The sequence below is a fragment of the Lodderomyces elongisporus genome, chromosome 6 (assembly GCF_030384665.1).
Source record: "Lodderomyces elongisporus chromosome 6, complete sequence".
In the NCBI taxonomy this organism is placed as follows: domain Eukaryota; kingdom Fungi; phylum Ascomycota; class Pichiomycetes; order Serinales; family Debaryomycetaceae; genus Lodderomyces; species Lodderomyces elongisporus.
The window spans coordinates 258,493-276,326 of NC_083678.1; the positions used below are offsets into that span (position 1 = coordinate 258,493).

The window sequence follows — 17,834 nt, forward strand, 5'->3', positions numbered from 1 at the left end:
TATGTATAAGTACTTGTTTGTACAAGTATGCGTAAGTTTCTTCAATTACTGTTAAAGGCTAGAAGAGCGAAATTGTTACGACAAGGTTTAAATAATCCATATTCGTTTGACTTTTTTAATTCTTATTTGTTAGTGTCTAATGGAAAATTTTTCATTTAATTCTACATAGCAGTTTCTAATGAGTGACAAATAATACAATTACACAATACTCGTAGTTTCCACCGCTAAATAAATCGTCTATGTTTTTTTTTTTATCATTTTTTAGATTCCTTTTTCTGATTTTATCGTTTCGACTTACGACTTCTGCGACTCGGTGTTTTTGACTTTCCTGAATTTGTTGATCTAGATCCCTTTGGAGTTGTACCATCATTCCCTTCCTGGCTAGAGGCTGTCCCAGTTCCACCACCTCTTACTGTGTTTCCATCGTTTTGGGTGTTGGCAGTATTAGTCCCGGCACTATAGTTATCAAGCAACTCAGAAATACCCATATTCGACGCATCATCAAACATGTGTTCAAAATTTGGAAAGTAATCTTGCTGCGGAGGTTGTTGTGATGGTGCTTCTGCTGCTGATAATGATGATGATACTGGTGTTGGATGTCCAACAGATAGGCGTGAATTATACACATGCGGCATCATCTGTGGTGTATGTTGCTGAGATTGTTGTTGTGGATGTTGCAGATGGTGTGGATGTTGCAGATGTTGTGGATTTTGTGGGTGTTGGTGTTGCTGCTGAAGTATTGATTGCTGAAAGTTAGTACCAAAGGTTGCAGCGGCAACACCGGGACTGTAAACATGTTGTGGTATTGAAGAATCAAGATATTGTTGGTTGAAATTTAACTGGTTTTGCGGTTGTTGTTGTTGTTGTTGTTGTTGGTATAACTGCTGTTGTTGTTGTTGATGATGATGATGATCTTGTTGCTGTTGCTGTTGTTGCAAATGCTGTAAATGTCGTTGCTGGTGTTGTTGCTCATGTGCCTCACGTTGTTGCCTCCTCTGCAGTCGTTTCCTCTGTTGCTGCTGCTGGTGTTGTTGTTGATCATATTGTCTTTTCCTTTCACCCTCCTGAGATTGGTGTGGATACTGTTGAGGAATTTGTTGCTTTTGTTGTTGATATGCCATGTCATTTAATTGGTCCTCATATTCCTGCGATCTTACCTGTGTTGAACTCAGTGGAGATATCGCATGCTTTAACATGCTATCAATCTTGCGCTCCATAAGGCTTTTTGAGGCAGCGGCGTTGTTATTTGGTGATTGGCTAGTAGTTCCACCTCCGCTTGAAGTGGATGCGTTTCGGCTACCAGATGATGAGGAAGCATTTCTGTTACCCCTTGTAGTGAAAGCATTACCGTCGACTCCACTTGACGAGGATGCGTTGCCACCTCCGCTTGTAGAAGAAGTATTGCCGACTCCGCTTATTGTAAACACATTTCCACCTCCACTACTGGTGGATGTATTACCGCCTCCACTACTGGTAGATGTATTACCACTTTCGCTTTTATTGGTATTGATCAACTCATATGGTCTAAACCAAAGATGACAGAATTCGCTAGCTTTCTGGGGATTTATACCCAATTCTTGACCATCAGAGTAAAAATCGGGAAATTCCTTCACCAAATTCAAATGCTTGCGAAGATTTTTGTATTTCTTGTAGAATTTGTCACTAACACTGTCATTGGCAACACTGAGATAAACCTTTAGGACAAATCTGGAAACCAAATCAAATAATGTCTGTCTAATGCAATGACGTTTAATTTTGGAATTCTTGTTCTTGTATCGGAAAGCAAAAAAGTTCAACGAAGTTTCAATCATCAAGCTTATATCCCTTTCAGCATCCAAAGAGTTTGGATCTTCAAACCATACACTTGCCAAATGCAACAAAGCTGCAAAAGGATAATACAAAAACCAACTGAAACTAGAGAATAGCATTGTTTTGAGATTGAAACTCTTGGTGACATAAAGAATAGTTCGAGCAGCTTGCATAGACAACTCTTTGAATTCTTTCGACTTTTCAATCAAGAGTTTATTTTCTTTGTTATTGGGTATAGATTGTAAAGCAACTCGGTTTATAGCCATTGACAGCAAATAGTAGTTGAAATACATGGCAACCAAATTCTCGTATCCGGAGTCCACTGTTAGTATATGTTCCAATGGTTTGTTCTTCTTGTTGAATAAAAACCGATCATCATCATAAAAACAAATGGTGATTGGTGGTTCTGCCAAATCCCTTAACCCAGACAAGTTTCGATTAATTCTACCCAAAACCTTAATCATGGTGGAAAATGATTTTCCCCTCGACTCGTTACTAAATATCTGGTTATAAGCTTCAACACGGAGCTTTGTCAAATGGTGAAGAAAGAAAGCCGCACACTGATGAAGTGCTTTTTTCTCTTTCATTTCATTTAAATATGTCTCTGATCGAGGTCCTTTCCAAAGGTCCCTTATCAAATCAATGTTTGATCTCATAATTGTTTGCACTGACCTATCACTTTCTTCAAAACTTGTCAAATCGCCAGATTTGAGCATTGGTGGTAATCCATTTCGGAAACAGTTTGTAATTTCAAAATATTCACAAGACCACCAAACGACTTTTCTAGTTTGTTTTTCGTGCCAGCTTAATTCTTCATAACATTCCTTTCTCTGCAACCCCAAGTCAAGTGCTAGTCTCGTGGCAATGGTTATGGGGATACTGCTAAATCTCATGATTGACACAACCAGCTCACAATACATAACAAACAATAGTAAGGCTTGGACACTTGCCACGCCTTCGCCCCACCAAGTTATACGATGATAGTAATAAATCATTGCAAAAAAGCATTTGGAATCCAACTCAACTAGCTGCTCATCGGAAAGTGCCTGTATTGATTCACCAATAGGTAGATTTGTTTTTCTAATTTTGATATTGTTTCGCTCGTCGATTACTGCAGATATAGATAATGCCACCAGGACCGTCATAATCATTAACTCGGACCAAGTAAATGGTCGCAACTTGGAATTAGGTCCTTTTGTCGGTGTCTGTTTGTTGAGCTCAAAATAATCTTTAAAGAGCTTCTTTATATAGGTACTATCACAAACATACGAAGCCAAGTACATTTCATCAAAACTGGTCAAGATCTCCATTGGCAATGTGATACTTGGAAATGTATTGTCCATGAGATCTGTTCTGTTTGTGAGATTCGCTTGTATGGGTTGTGAGGCTGAGTCTAGAAACGCCAGGCCATAGAAGCTGTATATATCAGCCATTTTTACAATAGAATGAATATCACTTTGTCTTCCGTGGCCTAATTTTCGAAAAAGTTGCCGAATAGAATCTTCGGAGAATATGTTTATAACGGAATGGTATCCGAATTTATTGAGCTGCAGTGGGATCCTCGATCCCTTGCGCTCTCGTCCTTCAATTTCATTCTCGTCTCCCTCTTCTCCTTCTTCATCGTCATCATCATCTTCTTCTTCTTCTTCGTCATCGTCATCGTCGTCCTCTCCATCTTTTTCGTTGTCAACATCATCATTATCGTCGTCGTCATCAACATCTTCATCATTAATATCGTCGTCGTTGTCATCGTTATCTTCTCTATCGATACCATTATCATCCTTATTTTTCTTCTTGTTCTTGTTTTTGTTCTTGTTCCTGTTCCTCTTCTTGTTCTTGATTCTCTTATTATAAATATAATCCCCATCGTCTATTTCATTTTCTTCGTCAATATCCCTTAAATATGATGTCGTCGCGTTGTTAGACTTTTGATTAAGTTGAGATAATGCAAGCGCAGCCTGTTGAGGAATGATATCCTTGATCGACGAGTTATTGTTGCTACCTTGAAGACCTTTTGTCAAATTAGTCAATAATTGCTCGATATTCAACAATCTTCCATCGAGTTCCTTCATTGAACGGCTTTTGCTCACTCTACTTGACGCCGTCGACGATGGTGCTCTTGGTGCCCGAGGTTTCCGTTCGGTATCATTTGCATACACGCACTCGCCTTCATTGTTTTGCTGGCAATTCAAACATGGTTGTCCTCCATCACATTTGACTTTCTTCAATCGGCAAAACTGGCATGCTTTTGCGATGCGAGCCCGTTTCTTTTTCAACGGGTATGTTATTGATGAGGAATAAGGTTTTGTACTAATTGAGGAGTTGTCTTCACTTGGAGAAAGAGCGATTGTGCTATCTTGGGTAATTGTACTTCCTGTGGTTTTTATGGATCTCTGATCTACCCCTCGACTAAATTGGTTATGAAGATTTAATTGTGGCTGGTAATTGGTCGGAAGAATTTCATTTGGATAGTTTGCTTTATTCGATGGATCATGTTCTTCTGTTTCTAGTTGCTCTATCTAGTTTTGTTGTTGTTGCTGCTGCTGCTGCTGCTGCTGCTGCTGCTCTTGTGCCGGTTCCTCGTCTTGTTGCAATCCTTGTTGTTGGGTATAAGTAGGAATATTCTCCTCCTGTTGGTGATGAGCATACAAAGACTCATGATCGATTGGTAAAGGAGTGTCTGACATGATGCTGAAAAAAAAAAAGAAGAAGAAAGAAAAAAATATACTAATCTTTGCACACTTTAATGTAACATTAAAACCACGGCTATCAATTAGTTCGATTCAATTTAATAATACGCTGGCTCGATCAGACACAACAAGATTATTGTTACTAGCTTCAAAGAATATGGTTGCAAAAGGTTGTAGATGCAAGTGCCCTTGGTGAAGTTGATTCGCAGATTCCAAAGGAAAGCCGGTGAAAATTTATGCAACAATATATACGAAGCAACCAACCTGATGCTATGTAGGCGTTTCTATTAAGTATGCCAGATGTGTCAATTATATATTGGCTGCCTCGTGAATTCTTTGGCACCGATCGGTTGATTCGATAAAAATCAAATTATTATATATTTATATATATATATATATAAAAATATGAGAAAAATGATCAAATTAGGTAGAATGGAAAGAAAAGGAAGGAAAGAATGAGATTCAACCTTTCAATAATTCGTTCAATAGCGAAGGATGGGTTTGAATTTTTTTTTTGTTCTGTTTTGTTTTGTTTTGTTTTGTTGTTTGAATTTTTTTTTTTATTTTTACCCCCCGAAAGATAATGATACTGGCTGAAGTATCCAACATGCCATGAGTGTGTGCCTCTCTTTCAATTGAGTCTTTGATCAAAATTGTCTCACTTGGTTTTCCACAATGTGCGTTTTGTCATCCTTTTCTCTTCTCGTCCGCTTTGCCTTCGTTTATATAGCGAGTATCTTAGCCTGTCTCGCATATATGTTGTGAGCCTTGAATAAACTAAACTAGTGGACAACAAAGGCACTTCCCTGAAGTTTGCGCAATTTGCAACACGGAGAAAAAAAAATTGGAGATACAAGTCTTGCAAAAAAGATTGAAGTTCAAAGAAAAGAATGTTTAAAAAAAAAAAAAAAAAAAGAGAGGAGAGGGACATGGAGTGAAACATTTGGCAGCAAAAATTTCAATTCATCAAACTTCTTTCATTTTCTTAGTTTATATGCATTCAATGAGCATCTATCGTAGCTTTAGTAAAACACTTTTTATAAAGTCCAGAGATATCTCATATACTTACGTCGGAACTCCTGTGACGAAGAGAAGAAATTTTGAAGTTTGAAATTAGAAAAAAGAATTTCTGGTAAAGATTCAACAATAATGAGCTTTGCCCAGTCGACCAACGAACTTGACAAGAAAACTACAAAGGTTTACAACCACCGCCTCCATAACTACAGGTCTTTTCATTTTTTGTTTTTCTTCTTCTAAACACCTTGTTATTTCAGCATTTCAAAAGAGTTTCATCTGTTTTAGTAATCCAACTCGGCATATCACATATTTGCTAAAGATGATTGAAGCTACCTCAAGTTAGAAATGTAGAAATATATATATATATATATATATATATATATATAAAAGAAGACAAATTAGATATCTAGAATTGCATGCGTTGTTTTTCTTCTCTGTCTAGCCGGTTCTATTGATGAGGAAGTTAGTTCACTTGTGTAGAATTTCCCTCTTATAAGCTGTGTTTCTCGTTATATGTTTTATAATTTCCAAGCCGTTGATTTTCAGCCTGCTGGATACGAGGAACGAAATATAAGAAGAGAAAAGAAAAGAAAAGAAGAAGGGAAAGGAAGAAGGGACAATGAAGCTTGTGTTGCGGAATATAACTAAAAGAACTGCATATGTTGAAATATAGTGACCAGATTTGTGGAACTACATTGCTTGCCATCCCATCACAGGTATTGTTATACAGGACGGGGTCAACACTATGATCTGGCTTGATCAAGAGCGCGTATCCGTCTACCAAAAAGAGAGAGAGAGAGGGAGGAAAAGAGGGAGGAAGAGAGAGATATACAATGAGAAAGAAAGGTTAATACAACTTGGTTGTTACTTGAACATCATTTTCGGCTAAACTTAACCAGATTTAGGACTAGCTGTAGGTTTCATATGACTATAAAAAATATAGTTTTAGAGAATACTCGTGTCCTGCTATTTTATTTGTTTGTCTATTTTTAACATTCTCATCTCCAACTCACATCCTCTACTCACCCTTTCCCCTATGTCATCCACATCCCATGTTTTGTTACTTGTTTATGTTTTTTTTGGTATTTTTTTTGGTTATTTTTTTGGGGTTCTTTGGTATGTGGTGCTTATGCAACTCTCAGATAGTATGATTACGCCATCTCTCTTGCATAATATGACCATGCCCAACTTTTCAAAATAAAAAATGGGAAAAAGTGTAAAAAATAAAACAAAAAAAAAAAAGATAAAAAAGATAAAACGAAATGAATAAGAAAAATTTAATATAGAGAAGGGCAAATAGTCTCGGAAGTGACAAGAAATTTTCAAACTTCCATATATACGGTCCGAGCTATTAAAATCTAGAGCCCAAATCCAAATCTAGACTTAAACCAAAGACTCATACCCAATACCTAAAGCACCATTTGCAAAGAAAAATAAAATATAGTCGGGCTCTTTGATTCAAAAGTAGGCGGTGAAGGGGGGAAGGGAAGGGAGTATTCTTGTTTATTAATACTTTTTGTAGTGTGGACCTGCACGTGACTGCCTAAATAAAAATAAAACAATAATAATAATAATAATAATAATAATAGTAATAAAATAAACTGGTCGGCCCCCTTACATTTCTTTTATAATATTCTATATATTACTGAGCACTGATTGCAAAAATTTTCGTATCAGTCGATGACTTTTCTTTGGAACAAACAAAAGAGAATGGAGTGGTGAGCCTTCCATGTAGCCTTACTTGGTTTTTGCATTGCATTGCATTGTCTTGTCTTGTCTGAACTTGTTCTTACACTACTCTAGTTACTGAATGGCAATGGCACCAAAATAAACAAATATATATATATATTAGTATATATATGGCATATATATAATATATGTAACTAAAACAGAGTCTCTCTTTCTCTCCATCGTTTCTGTCCTATTTGCCTAGGATACGTTTTACAGTTTCTGGTATGTGCAGTTACGAAGGAAGCGCAATATCGTTTAACTTCCTTACCTTTTCTTTTAATACAAAAACAAACAAAGATGAAAATCATGAAATAAGCACTTCTGCTCGAGTTCCGTTTTGAAAGATATGTTGATTGTTCTTACTAATAGAAATACATGGAAACAATTAATAAAAGGAAAATGAAAAGAATTATAAAAAAAAAAAGGGAAAAAAAAATAACAAATCGCAGTGGTTTGCTCACTAAGGCGGGCAAGTGACATCACTATTATCCAAATTTGCTATATAGAAGTCGACTATAGATGCACAATAATATCGAAAGCAAACAAATTAGCTACAAACCACAAGAACCACGAGAAGAAAACAATTTTCTCCAACATTTTGGGATTCTGTTCCAACTCAAATGTAGTCTTTTCTTTGAATTATGGAGAAAAAAAAAACAGGCTTGGAAGGTTTGTTCACCAACTGTATTCCTATTGAGCTTTTTTTCACTATTCCTCTACTTCCACTTCTTCGTCCCTTCTTCTTCCCCTTCCCCCTCTTTCCAATTCTCACATAAGAGAATGAACAAACAAATTTTTTAACTTTTAGCTTTTGTTCTTTGAAACTGTATCTTAAAATTTCCTTTCCTCTAAATTTTTTAAATTTTTAAATTTTTTTTTTTTTTCCTTTTTTCTTTTTTGTCCCCTTTTTTTGTCCTTTCGCCAAAAACTGCGGTGTGGCTAATGTATAACTTATATTGTGAGTCTCTATCCTTTTTTCCTTATTTCATATAGATTAACTGAGTCACGTGCTTTAACTTTAATTTAGCAATGTGCAATGTGTAATGTCGGACGAGTTACATCACCATCCCATACATGCAAAGGAATTTGTTAAACATCCACAAAGAAGACAAGATTCTTGCAAAAAAAAAAAAAAAAGGGAACCCAGAAAGTATGGAAGTTCGGAAGGCGGAATCAAACCGGAACAGTTTTATAATCTTCTGATTCCTATACAACCATACACAAACTCTTTGAATCTTTTTTTGCAACTTTTACAGCCCTTTTTTAAAAATATAAACTATCCTAACAAAAAAAAAGAAAAACAATACAATAATTGAATTTAAAACATCAAAATTGACGTATTGAACTAAAACCTCTTGTGAAAAAGCCAAATGAAGGAAACATCAACACTCAACCATTTTATTTTTATTTTTTTTTGGTAATATGTAAATGTATATGTACATATATTAACTTTGAAAATTCATGCCAACTCTAAATTCCCATATTGTTGTCAAAAAAGAAATTGGGCATGTTGTTCATTTGATTCATCAAGATATTGGTGACAACACCATCATTACCAGTCTGAGCAAATAAATCGTATCCATCTAAACCAACTCCGCCTCCTGTTCCTGCCTCTACTCCTACTCCTGTCTCTACTCCTCCGCCTATACCCATGTTTCCACCTCCTGCTCCTGGGGTCCGCATAGGAGTCTGGCCAGTACGAACATAACTAGTATTATAATTTTCATGGGGGGTGTGTACTTGAGGATTCGAAGACAGACCCAGACCATACACTCCGCCTTGTGGATACGCATTGCCATTTCTCATTGCATACTCTGGACTCAACCCTGCATTATGCACATTGATATGCCCACCAGGAGTATTATCAACACTATCAGTAAGATTCGATACTGAGGGATTATACCTTGGAGATAACGCATAGGGACTGTTTTTTCGACTCAATGAATTTACAGATGAAACGGCTGAACTAGAATGTCGACTTAATGCAATAGCTTCAGTATTGTTAAATGGAGAAGCACCAACAATGTTCTTAATCACATGTTGCACATCCTGGAAAATCTCGGGAAATCTCTCTTTTAAAGTCTTCAACATGCTAGGGTGATCATACGACACTTGTTGTTTAGTTTTATCTTGGTACAGCTTAATAATCACATTCAACATTAATTGAATCACCAACGATACCGAAATGTCAGACCTACCAATCAACAAAATCGAATCATCATGAGTTATACTGAAAAACCCTTTGGCTGCATCAATCAATAAATTAACATCTGTTCCAGCTTCTGCTGAATGAGGGTGATTCAATATAGAGGCACCCAAAATCAAGAAAGCACTAACTGCATAAAACAAAATCCAATTGAAAAAAGATGGAGTATAAGCACCATCAATTTGCAGAACAAGCACCAACATAGTTCTAGCAGAATCCAACGACAAGTTTCGATACTCAACAATCTTGCTGTCGTAATTAACATATTCTGATCGAACAATAAAAGGAACTCTATTAATAATCATCAATTGCGAGAAAAATATCAACAGATTGGAAATAAGAAACTGACGTTTGTTCGCAGGCACATCAGGAGTCAAGAGTCTAAACTGTGGATCATTAAAAAACCTCGGTCTCTCTTCTTCCGGCGACCACATGGCCAATTCAAAAATCTCGTTATTTAAATCATCCAATGTCTTCGACAAGGACTCAAAATCTCTGGTTTGAGCAGATGCAGAAAATAGCAATTGGTAAGATTTCGCTCTGATCCTAGTAAGTAGCATGGAAAAAAAACAATAGTATCGCGGACCATCGGCAAACTCCTTAATTTTATGGAGAAGCCTATATCTCAATGGCACAGACTCATCACCAAACAATATCTCACTGGCTGCAAACCCACACCTTACTTTCTCGCCGTTTCCATTATTTTCGCCATTTCCGCCATTTTCGCCATTTCCGCCATTCTCTCTATTGTCTCCATTGTCTCCATTCTCGCCGTTTCTTTTACAAGTAGACGATGTGTCAGAAGAAGCGTCTAAACATAGTCTAAGCATATCCATTTCATCGTTTGTGGAAACATCCTCAACGTTAATTGCTGGTGGTTTACCCGTCTTGAAACACATTTCAGTATCAAAAAATTGACAAAACCACCACAAGAGTCTTCTGCGCTCTTGCTCTTTCGGACTTAAATGGTAAAGAGATTCTGAACGGTGTAAGCCCAACTCTTGTGCGTATCTAATTGCAACAGACAATGGAATATAGTTGAAATGGCCAGTAACCCAATTTGACTCGAGGTAAACTAATAATGACAAGATCCCTTCCACGGTTTCAATACCATCATTCACAACACATAGTCTTTGATAATAGAAAATCGAATTGTTGAGCCATTTCTCTTGCAACTTTGGTAAATTCTCCAGTGGAGAATGCTGTCTCTTTTCCATTTTGATCAACAGTGCTATTAACAAAGACGATGTCATAATTAACAATTCAGATAGTTTGAAGCTCCTCGATTTTTTGTAATATGCTTCAAACATCTCCTTGACTCTATTAGAGTCCATAATGATATTCACAAAACTCAACTCCTTATAGTGAGAATCAATCAAATCAAACACAAATTTAGGGTCCAGAGGGAAAGGAGACTCGAGCAATGTTTTTCTCTCTGTCTTATCCACTAATGGAGGATCGACCCATTTCTGCACAAACAGTGCACATTTTGAATGAAACAAAAGTGGTAAATTTCTTATTGGTCGAACATATTGTTTCCCGTCAGGGCCCAAAGTCTGCTCCATCCAATCTAGAGATTCCTTGGAAAACATACACCAAATGGACTGTGTACCAACGAAATGTTCGACATTCTTTGCCTTTGAATCGCCAAGTGATGTATTAGCAACTGAGTTTGGCTCAACGCTTTTATTCCTCAGTTCCGGCTGCAGGTTGTTGTTGTTACTGTTGCTGTTGTTACCATTGTTGTTGTTGTTGTTGTTGTTACGGTTCCGTGACTTTGATCCTTGATTTATCACTAGTGGCACTTGAGACGACAGTGGGATTTGTGAGACTAGTGGATTCTCCTTTACTGCCTTTGCGCTCATTGATGACTCCACCAACATTTCAACTGTGCTCTGCAATTTATTCATTAAGCCTTCAAGTTTAGTCAACCGTTTATCTGTAAAGTTATCCAGTACTGTAGTACCATTAACAATCGCACCAACATTAGAGCTCTTTGCTCTCTCTGTCTTTTTCGTTGTTTGGGCTCCTGCGTCGTTGGATGGTTTCTGTTTCTTACTTGGTTTCTTTGTATAATGACACTCCTTGGGTTTTTTGGAATCTACACAGTGTCTGCATGGGTATGTTCCTGAACATCGGATCTTATGAGTTCGGCAGTTATCACATGCCACCCGAACTCTTTTGCGCGTAGTATCATTAGGATCGTTGCCTGTGATTTGTTGAATTTCAGTAGGCTCATTGGTGAGCGAAGGAGATACCAGCTGTATAGAAGATGCACCGTTGCTCTCCATTGTTTGCATGGTATGTCGTATATACAGATTTATTTAAAATATAATGAAGTTTGATGTTTGTACAAAGTTCAATATTAATTTCAAGTTTGGGTGGAGATGGATATAAAAGATTAGAGAATGATCGGTACCCGGCTTGTTTGTGTGCTTGCACAAAATAAAAAAATAAAAAAAAAAGTATGAAATTTGATCCGAAAAAGCTAGGGCTTCTCTGTATTTATATGTGTATGAATATATACAAGTATGTGTATGTGTATATAATAGGATAGTGGCGAGGAGTCGGGAAGAGGGAAGGAAGGAAAATTTGAAAAAGAAAAAAGAAAGAGAAAAATATCCGAATGATCCAAGAATATCCGTTGTCTCGACTAGTAGCATTTGAGTAATGAAAAGTCTTTTTCCTTCAGACAATAATATAGCAAAGAATCCACCAAAGTTGAGGGGGGGGAGTGTAAGAGATTGGACAGGTACTTGACCAGCAGTTCTTTCTTTTTCTGCGTTTTAATAATACGAGTTGTATATATTTGTTTTTTTTTTATTGCGTTGGTCGATAAAGTATATTAATCGTCTATTCAATGTGTTCCAAAGCCAGTTTAGCCTTCCTTTCCTCCTAATAATCTTTCTTTTTTTTCGTTCTCTCTTCTACTTATTAGACTAGAAGTTAAATCAACTGAACTCTTTGAAATCTGAGTTAGTTCTAGTCAAGACCAGCTCATCAAAACAAAAATAAAAAAATAAAAAATTTTATACACCAACAACAAGATTTTTCCAGCCAATGTAAAGTATAGTTGAAGGCATCTTACATGTTGCCCTAGATAATGGCATATTTAGTATAGCGATTGCATTTTTTTGGGGGGGGTGAAGGGGGGAGGCACATTGCCTTGTCTTGCGATTTTAGAACTTCACTCTAGAGCATGAACCTTTAACTTTTACTCTGGAATAGAATTGTATCCTGTTTCCCTCCCTAAACATAGATTTCTTTAAACTTTGATTATAGGATGTAATTGCTATAAAGTACTATTTTGTTGATAACGTACACGTTTTCTATTAGACCTCTGTGTACCTCGGCCAATGCCTCCTTTGCTTTTTGTCTGATTTTGCAACCAAAATTTTTTTTTCTTTTCTTTTGTTTTATTTCCCCCCTCCAAAGTAGAGAAAGAAAATGAGCAGTAGAAAATTGATTTAAAATACATGGCAAATGCATGTAAATGTATGTAAATATCTTGATTATGATATTTTGTCGTATACATCTATTCTAAATTGTATTGGGTCAACAACAATTTACACTTGGTTTGGTATAGCATGCATCTATTCAATTTCTTTGCTCTTTGTTTCATTTTTCTCTCTTTCTATTTCTTTTAATTGTTATTGTCACTATGTTCAATGCGTCTTTTTCCCTTTTAGATTCCTTCGCTCTTGCAATTTTTGTGTGAATCAAAAGCTTTTTTTATTTCTATTTTTTTTTTTCAACGTAAATTTTGCATTTTGAATCGCTAACTCTGTATTTCACTTACTCACTTACTCACTTACTTCGCTTACTCACTCTCGCTGAAGTTTTTCGAGAAAAAGGGCTTTTTACACATCACCCACTTCAGAGAGACGGACCATTCCAATTCACCAAACGATGCCACCGAAGAAGGGGTCACCTATTGTGGTGAATAAAGAGGATGCAAATTTTCGTGAAGCATTGAAACTCTATGACCTGAAACAGTACAAAAAGGCACTCAAACTAGTCGATACCAATTTGAAAAAAAATGCCAGTCACGCCGAGTCTTTGGCATTGAAAGGATGTGTATTGTACCACACTGGTAGCAAAGAAGATGCTGCCACATATATCGATAAAGCTGTTAGCAAGGATGCCAACAATTACCTTGTGAACCATCTAGTTGGTATCTACTACCGTGGATTGGAGAATTACGTCGAGGCTGCCAAATGGTACCAAGCGGCAAATGATAACGGATCTCCCAACAAACCTATATTGCGCGACTTGTCCTTTATGCAAGTGCAAAACAGGGACTATAAAGGTTTAAAAGAGAGCAGACTGCAATATTTGGAACATGCTCCTGGATATAGGGCGAACTGGACAGGATTAGCAGTTGCCCAGCATTTGAACAAGGACTATTCTGCTGCATTGGCTACTTTGACCAAAATCGAAAATATCATTAAAGACCACTTGACTCCAAATGATATGTATGAGCATAGTGAGTGCGTGTTGTACAAGAATCAAATTATTGCTGAGGCAGGAAACTTCACCAAGGCTTTAGAGGTGCTCGAGGCAGATAAGGATAGCATCAGTGACAAGTTGGCGTATATGGAATACAAGGCCAAGTATTTGCTTTTGCTTAATAGAAAAAATGAGGCTTCAAAAGTTTACCGAGAATTATTGAAAAGAAACCCAGACAATATACAATATTATACCTTGTTAGAGACAGCTTTGGGGTCTGTTGGCATGGAACCTGAAAAGAGGTTGAAACTTTATGAGAAACTCAATTCCTTTTATCCACGTTCCGACCCACCAAAATTTATTCCGTTAACTTTCCTCCCATCTGAATCACCATTGTTTGAGCAAAAGAGTAGAGACTATATCATTCCCCAGTTAACTCGAGGTGTTCCTGCAACTTTTGTCAATGTCAAACCATTGTACCAAAATAGAAAGAAGTTGGAAGTTATTGAACGAATAGTTATTGATTTCTTGAATAATGAAGCTTCCAAATCACCAAACCCAACTATAACTGTCTGGACTTACTTTTACCTTGCTCAACATTACTTGTACAAAGATGAGTTGGACCAAGCTCAACACTATATAGATTTGGCCATTGAACACTCACCAACTTTGGTTGAACTATACATTGTTAAAGCCAGAATTGCTAAACACAAAAAAGAATTCCAATTGGCTTCTGAAATCATGGACGAGGGCAGAAAATTGGACTTACAAGATAGGTTCATCAACTCCAAAACTACAAAGTATATGTTGAGGGCAAACAGAGTCAATGATGCAATCAATTGCATCTCATTATTCACTAAACTTGACGAAGGAGCAGTCAATGGATGCAAAGACTTGCATCTTATGCAAGTGAGCTGGGTCTTGGTCGAAAGTGCAGAAGCGTACTTGAGAATATACCACAACCTAAAGAAAGAATTGGAAGCTCGTGAGACTCTGGAGGAACAACTTGACAAAGAAAGCGAAGAATACGAAGAAGCATTCGAAAATGTTGAGATTTACAAGGCATTGGCAATCAAGCGGTTCAACTCTGTTCTCAACTTGTTCAAGATCTTTTACAACGATCAATATGACTTCCATTCATACTGTTTGAGACGCGGTACCCCAAGGGATTACAACGATATGATTAAATGGGAGGATAATATTAGATCGACCCCAATCCACATGAGAGCATTGAGAGGTTTGTCATCGTTGTACTTTGAAATACACAAAGATCAAGAAGAACAAAAACAAAAAGAAAAGCAACAGCAACTGAACGAGCAACAAAATGGTGGTGAGGATCATTCAAATGCTTTCAAAATCAAAAAAAATGGAACTAAAAAGCAAAAGAAGGCAAAAGCACAATTAAATAAAAAGAGAGCCGACTTTATCGAGAGCGTTGAAAGTGAAAAAGACGATGAAGACCCCTTAGGACTCAAGCATCTTCACAATTTGGAAAGCTCCGATGTTATTGAGCCACTTTTTGAATTGTGCAAGCCATTGCTCGACCAGGCACCAAGACTTGTATTCACTTGGGAAGTGTTTTACAAAATTTATTCAATTCAGGGTAAATACGTTTTGGCATTACAAGCCATTAAGAGTTTGGAGAAACTAGTCAACAAGAGCGGAGACAAGAAGATGAAAACTGTTGGAACCAAAGTTGTTGATTTATCTCGGATCTCGAAGCAAGATACCGAGGCCAATCCCGCCATTGTTAAAGTTGTTGAAAAGGGTTTAATTACTGCTTTCCCAGATTTTGAGAAGCTTTCTGAACAAGAATTTTTAGAGCTTTACAATCAATAGACAAAAGGCACAATTGGAAAAAAAAAATAGGTATTTTAAACAACTGTAAAGTATTCTTGAAAAGTCTTTTTTGCTTTTCTCTTCTTTTCTTTTCTTTTCTTTTGATTTTTTTTTTAAATTTTCATTTGTATTTAGCATTTACTCGTTTTACAATCTCTATGCTATATATCTAAGAGTTGATCCAATTATCGACTTGTCCTCTAGCTACAGTTCCCGCTAAGCTTAGTGTTTGTTTACCCATTGGGAAATAACTTACTGTGTACCATATTGCTGCCAAGAGCTGAATCACAGCAAATATAATAGAAAGCAACGTACTCTTTAAACTCAAACTGCTAATCAAAGTTAACACAATGCTGGCTCCAAATATCACCGTGAATATGATCCTTGTTGACGAAAATAAATGTATCAAGTATGCTTGTGCACCTTGCAAAACACCGAAACTAATCAAAAAGAAAATCAGCCCCAAGGACCATAACAATGCAAACTTTTTCGGTTTTAAGCTCAACACGGGGAATAAAAAGATACAAATCAACCAACAACAAGCAGCACCAGCAAAGCAAAGTGCAAACACTAGCATCCTATCCCATCTCGAAAGTTCAAACATTCCTGGATCCGAGGTGACGTAATTGTCTTCATCTTCTAGATATACTGATTGACTGCGGAATGGATTAAGCTTTTGTAATCTCGTTTTAAACGACAGTTGATTGTTTGGCTGGGTTGCTGGAGGGGGCAATGGAGCACCATCAGGGTTATTACTACCCAGACCCAATGGAGTATAGTCTGTTTTGAATGATTTGAAGAATGACATTGGAGGGATTGTGTCTTTGTTTTTGTTTTCTGTTTTGATCTGTTTTCTGTTTTGATCTGTTTTCTGTTTTGATCTGTTTTCTGTTTTCTGTTTTCTGTTTTCTGTTTTCTGTTTTCTGTTCTGTTCTGTGTATGTAGTAGGTATATCTATCAGTAAATAAGTATCCTAGTGTATGCCCTTGTTTAAAGAAGTGGTGATAATTGTAAAAGTATTAGTGAGTCTATTGATTTGTAAAGGGGCCAAAAAATAAAAGGAGTGTGATCCACCTAAAAAGTAAGAAAGAAAGAAAGAGAAAAAAAATAACTGAATTTACTTTTACAAGTTTCAAAGTCGGCTTTTAAAAATAATCACAGGATCACCACCATTGAAACTATAAAGTTCCATATATTTATATACACACACATACACACACATAGACAAACAATTACAATAAAATCAACTTAGATAATTACTACAGATATGTCGTCAACAGTAGCAAATGTGAACCAGGAGAGGCAGTTTATCTCTACTTATGCGGAATTAATGAGCTTATCAAAGGATGCACCATCAGACATATACTATTCGACACAAGATTACTACAAATTAGCATCTTTGGGTCCAAGCTTACCAAAGTTTAGTTACAAACTCCCCACTGGACTGGTTTCATCACCAGAGACGGTATCAACTACAATTGCATTGAAAATCAAGTCGATCAAGCCGCCATTTAAATTCACTACGGACTTGCAAGTGTCCAGTACAACTAGCATTTACAAAGTAAAAGATTTGCTTATTGAAAATACTGATTCACTAAAAGGATTGAAGCCAACTGAGATCAAATTGCTTCTCAAGTCAAAAGTTCTTCAAGATACAAGTGTGTTGTCATTAATAGCAGATGAGGCTACAGAGTTGAACTTCAACTGTATGGTTTCGCCACAACCTGCATCAACAGCAGCTACCCCATCTGCAACAGTATCAAATAACAGTGGCGACCCCGTGATTGAAACTCCAAAAACAGTTTTACTGCATTCATTAAGTGATTCAGCATGGCTGAAGATTGAACAAATTGTACAACAAGAACTCGGAGATTTAACAAAGGCCAAAGATGTAGTACAAAAGTTCAAAGAAAGTCTATAGATTTAAATTTTTTTTAGTAATATATACAACGACAAGTAAACCTATAAGTATAACCACAACTACAACTATATATATATATATATATATATATATATATATATGTATAGGAATAAGCATAGATATTAAAAGAGATTCAAAATTACAAATATAATTGCGGTCCCTAATTCAAATG

The 17,834-nt window shown here is 36.6% G+C and overlaps 5 protein-coding genes across 5 annotated transcripts; 2 read left to right on the top strand and 3 right to left on the bottom strand. All coding sequences in view use genetic code 12, as the record gives it.

Annotated features, from left to right (window-relative positions):
• Positions 1-281: 281 nt before the first annotated feature.
• On the bottom strand, positions 282-4,468 carry HAL9_1 (Fungal Zn2Cys6 Cluster domain; the record flags this gene model as incomplete). Its single annotated transcript, XM_061119591.1, has 2 exons — positions 282-4,315; positions 4,465-4,468. The coding sequence occupies 2 exons, from the start codon at positions 4,466-4,468 to the stop codon at positions 282-284; spliced, it is 4,038 nt and encodes a 1,345-aa protein (XP_060975574.1).
• Positions 4,469-8,717: 4,249 nt separating this feature from the next.
• HAL9_2 (Fungal Zn2Cys6 Cluster domain) lies at positions 8,718-11,744 on the bottom strand (the record flags this gene model as incomplete). The annotated part of the gene is made up of 1 exon (XM_001524679.2): positions 8,718-11,744. One exon carries the CDS (start codon positions 11,742-11,744, stop codon positions 8,718-8,720), a length of 3,027 nt encoding a protein of 1,008 aa, XP_001524729.2.
• A 1,618-nt stretch (positions 11,745-13,362) lies between these two features.
• On the top strand, positions 13,363-15,741 carry PVL30_004588 (uncharacterized protein; the record flags this gene model as incomplete). The annotated part of the gene is made up of 1 exon (XM_001524680.2): positions 13,363-15,741. One exon carries the CDS (start codon positions 13,363-13,365, stop codon positions 15,739-15,741), a length of 2,379 nt encoding a protein of 792 aa, XP_001524730.2.
• Positions 15,742-15,910: 169 nt separating this feature from the next.
• Positions 15,911-16,549, bottom strand: PVL30_004589 (uncharacterized protein; the record flags this gene model as incomplete). The annotated part of the gene is made up of 1 exon (XM_001524681.1): positions 15,911-16,549. The coding sequence occupies one exon, from the start codon at positions 16,547-16,549 to the stop codon at positions 15,911-15,913; it is 639 nt and encodes a 212-aa protein (XP_001524731.2).
• Positions 16,550-17,008: 459 nt separating this feature from the next.
• Positions 17,009-17,662, top strand: PVL30_004590 (uncharacterized protein; the record flags this gene model as incomplete). Its single annotated transcript, XM_001524682.1, has 1 exon — positions 17,009-17,662. The coding sequence occupies one exon, from the start codon at positions 17,009-17,011 to the stop codon at positions 17,660-17,662; it is 654 nt and encodes a 217-aa protein (XP_001524732.2).
• Between the last annotated feature and the right edge of the window lie 172 nt (positions 17,663-17,834).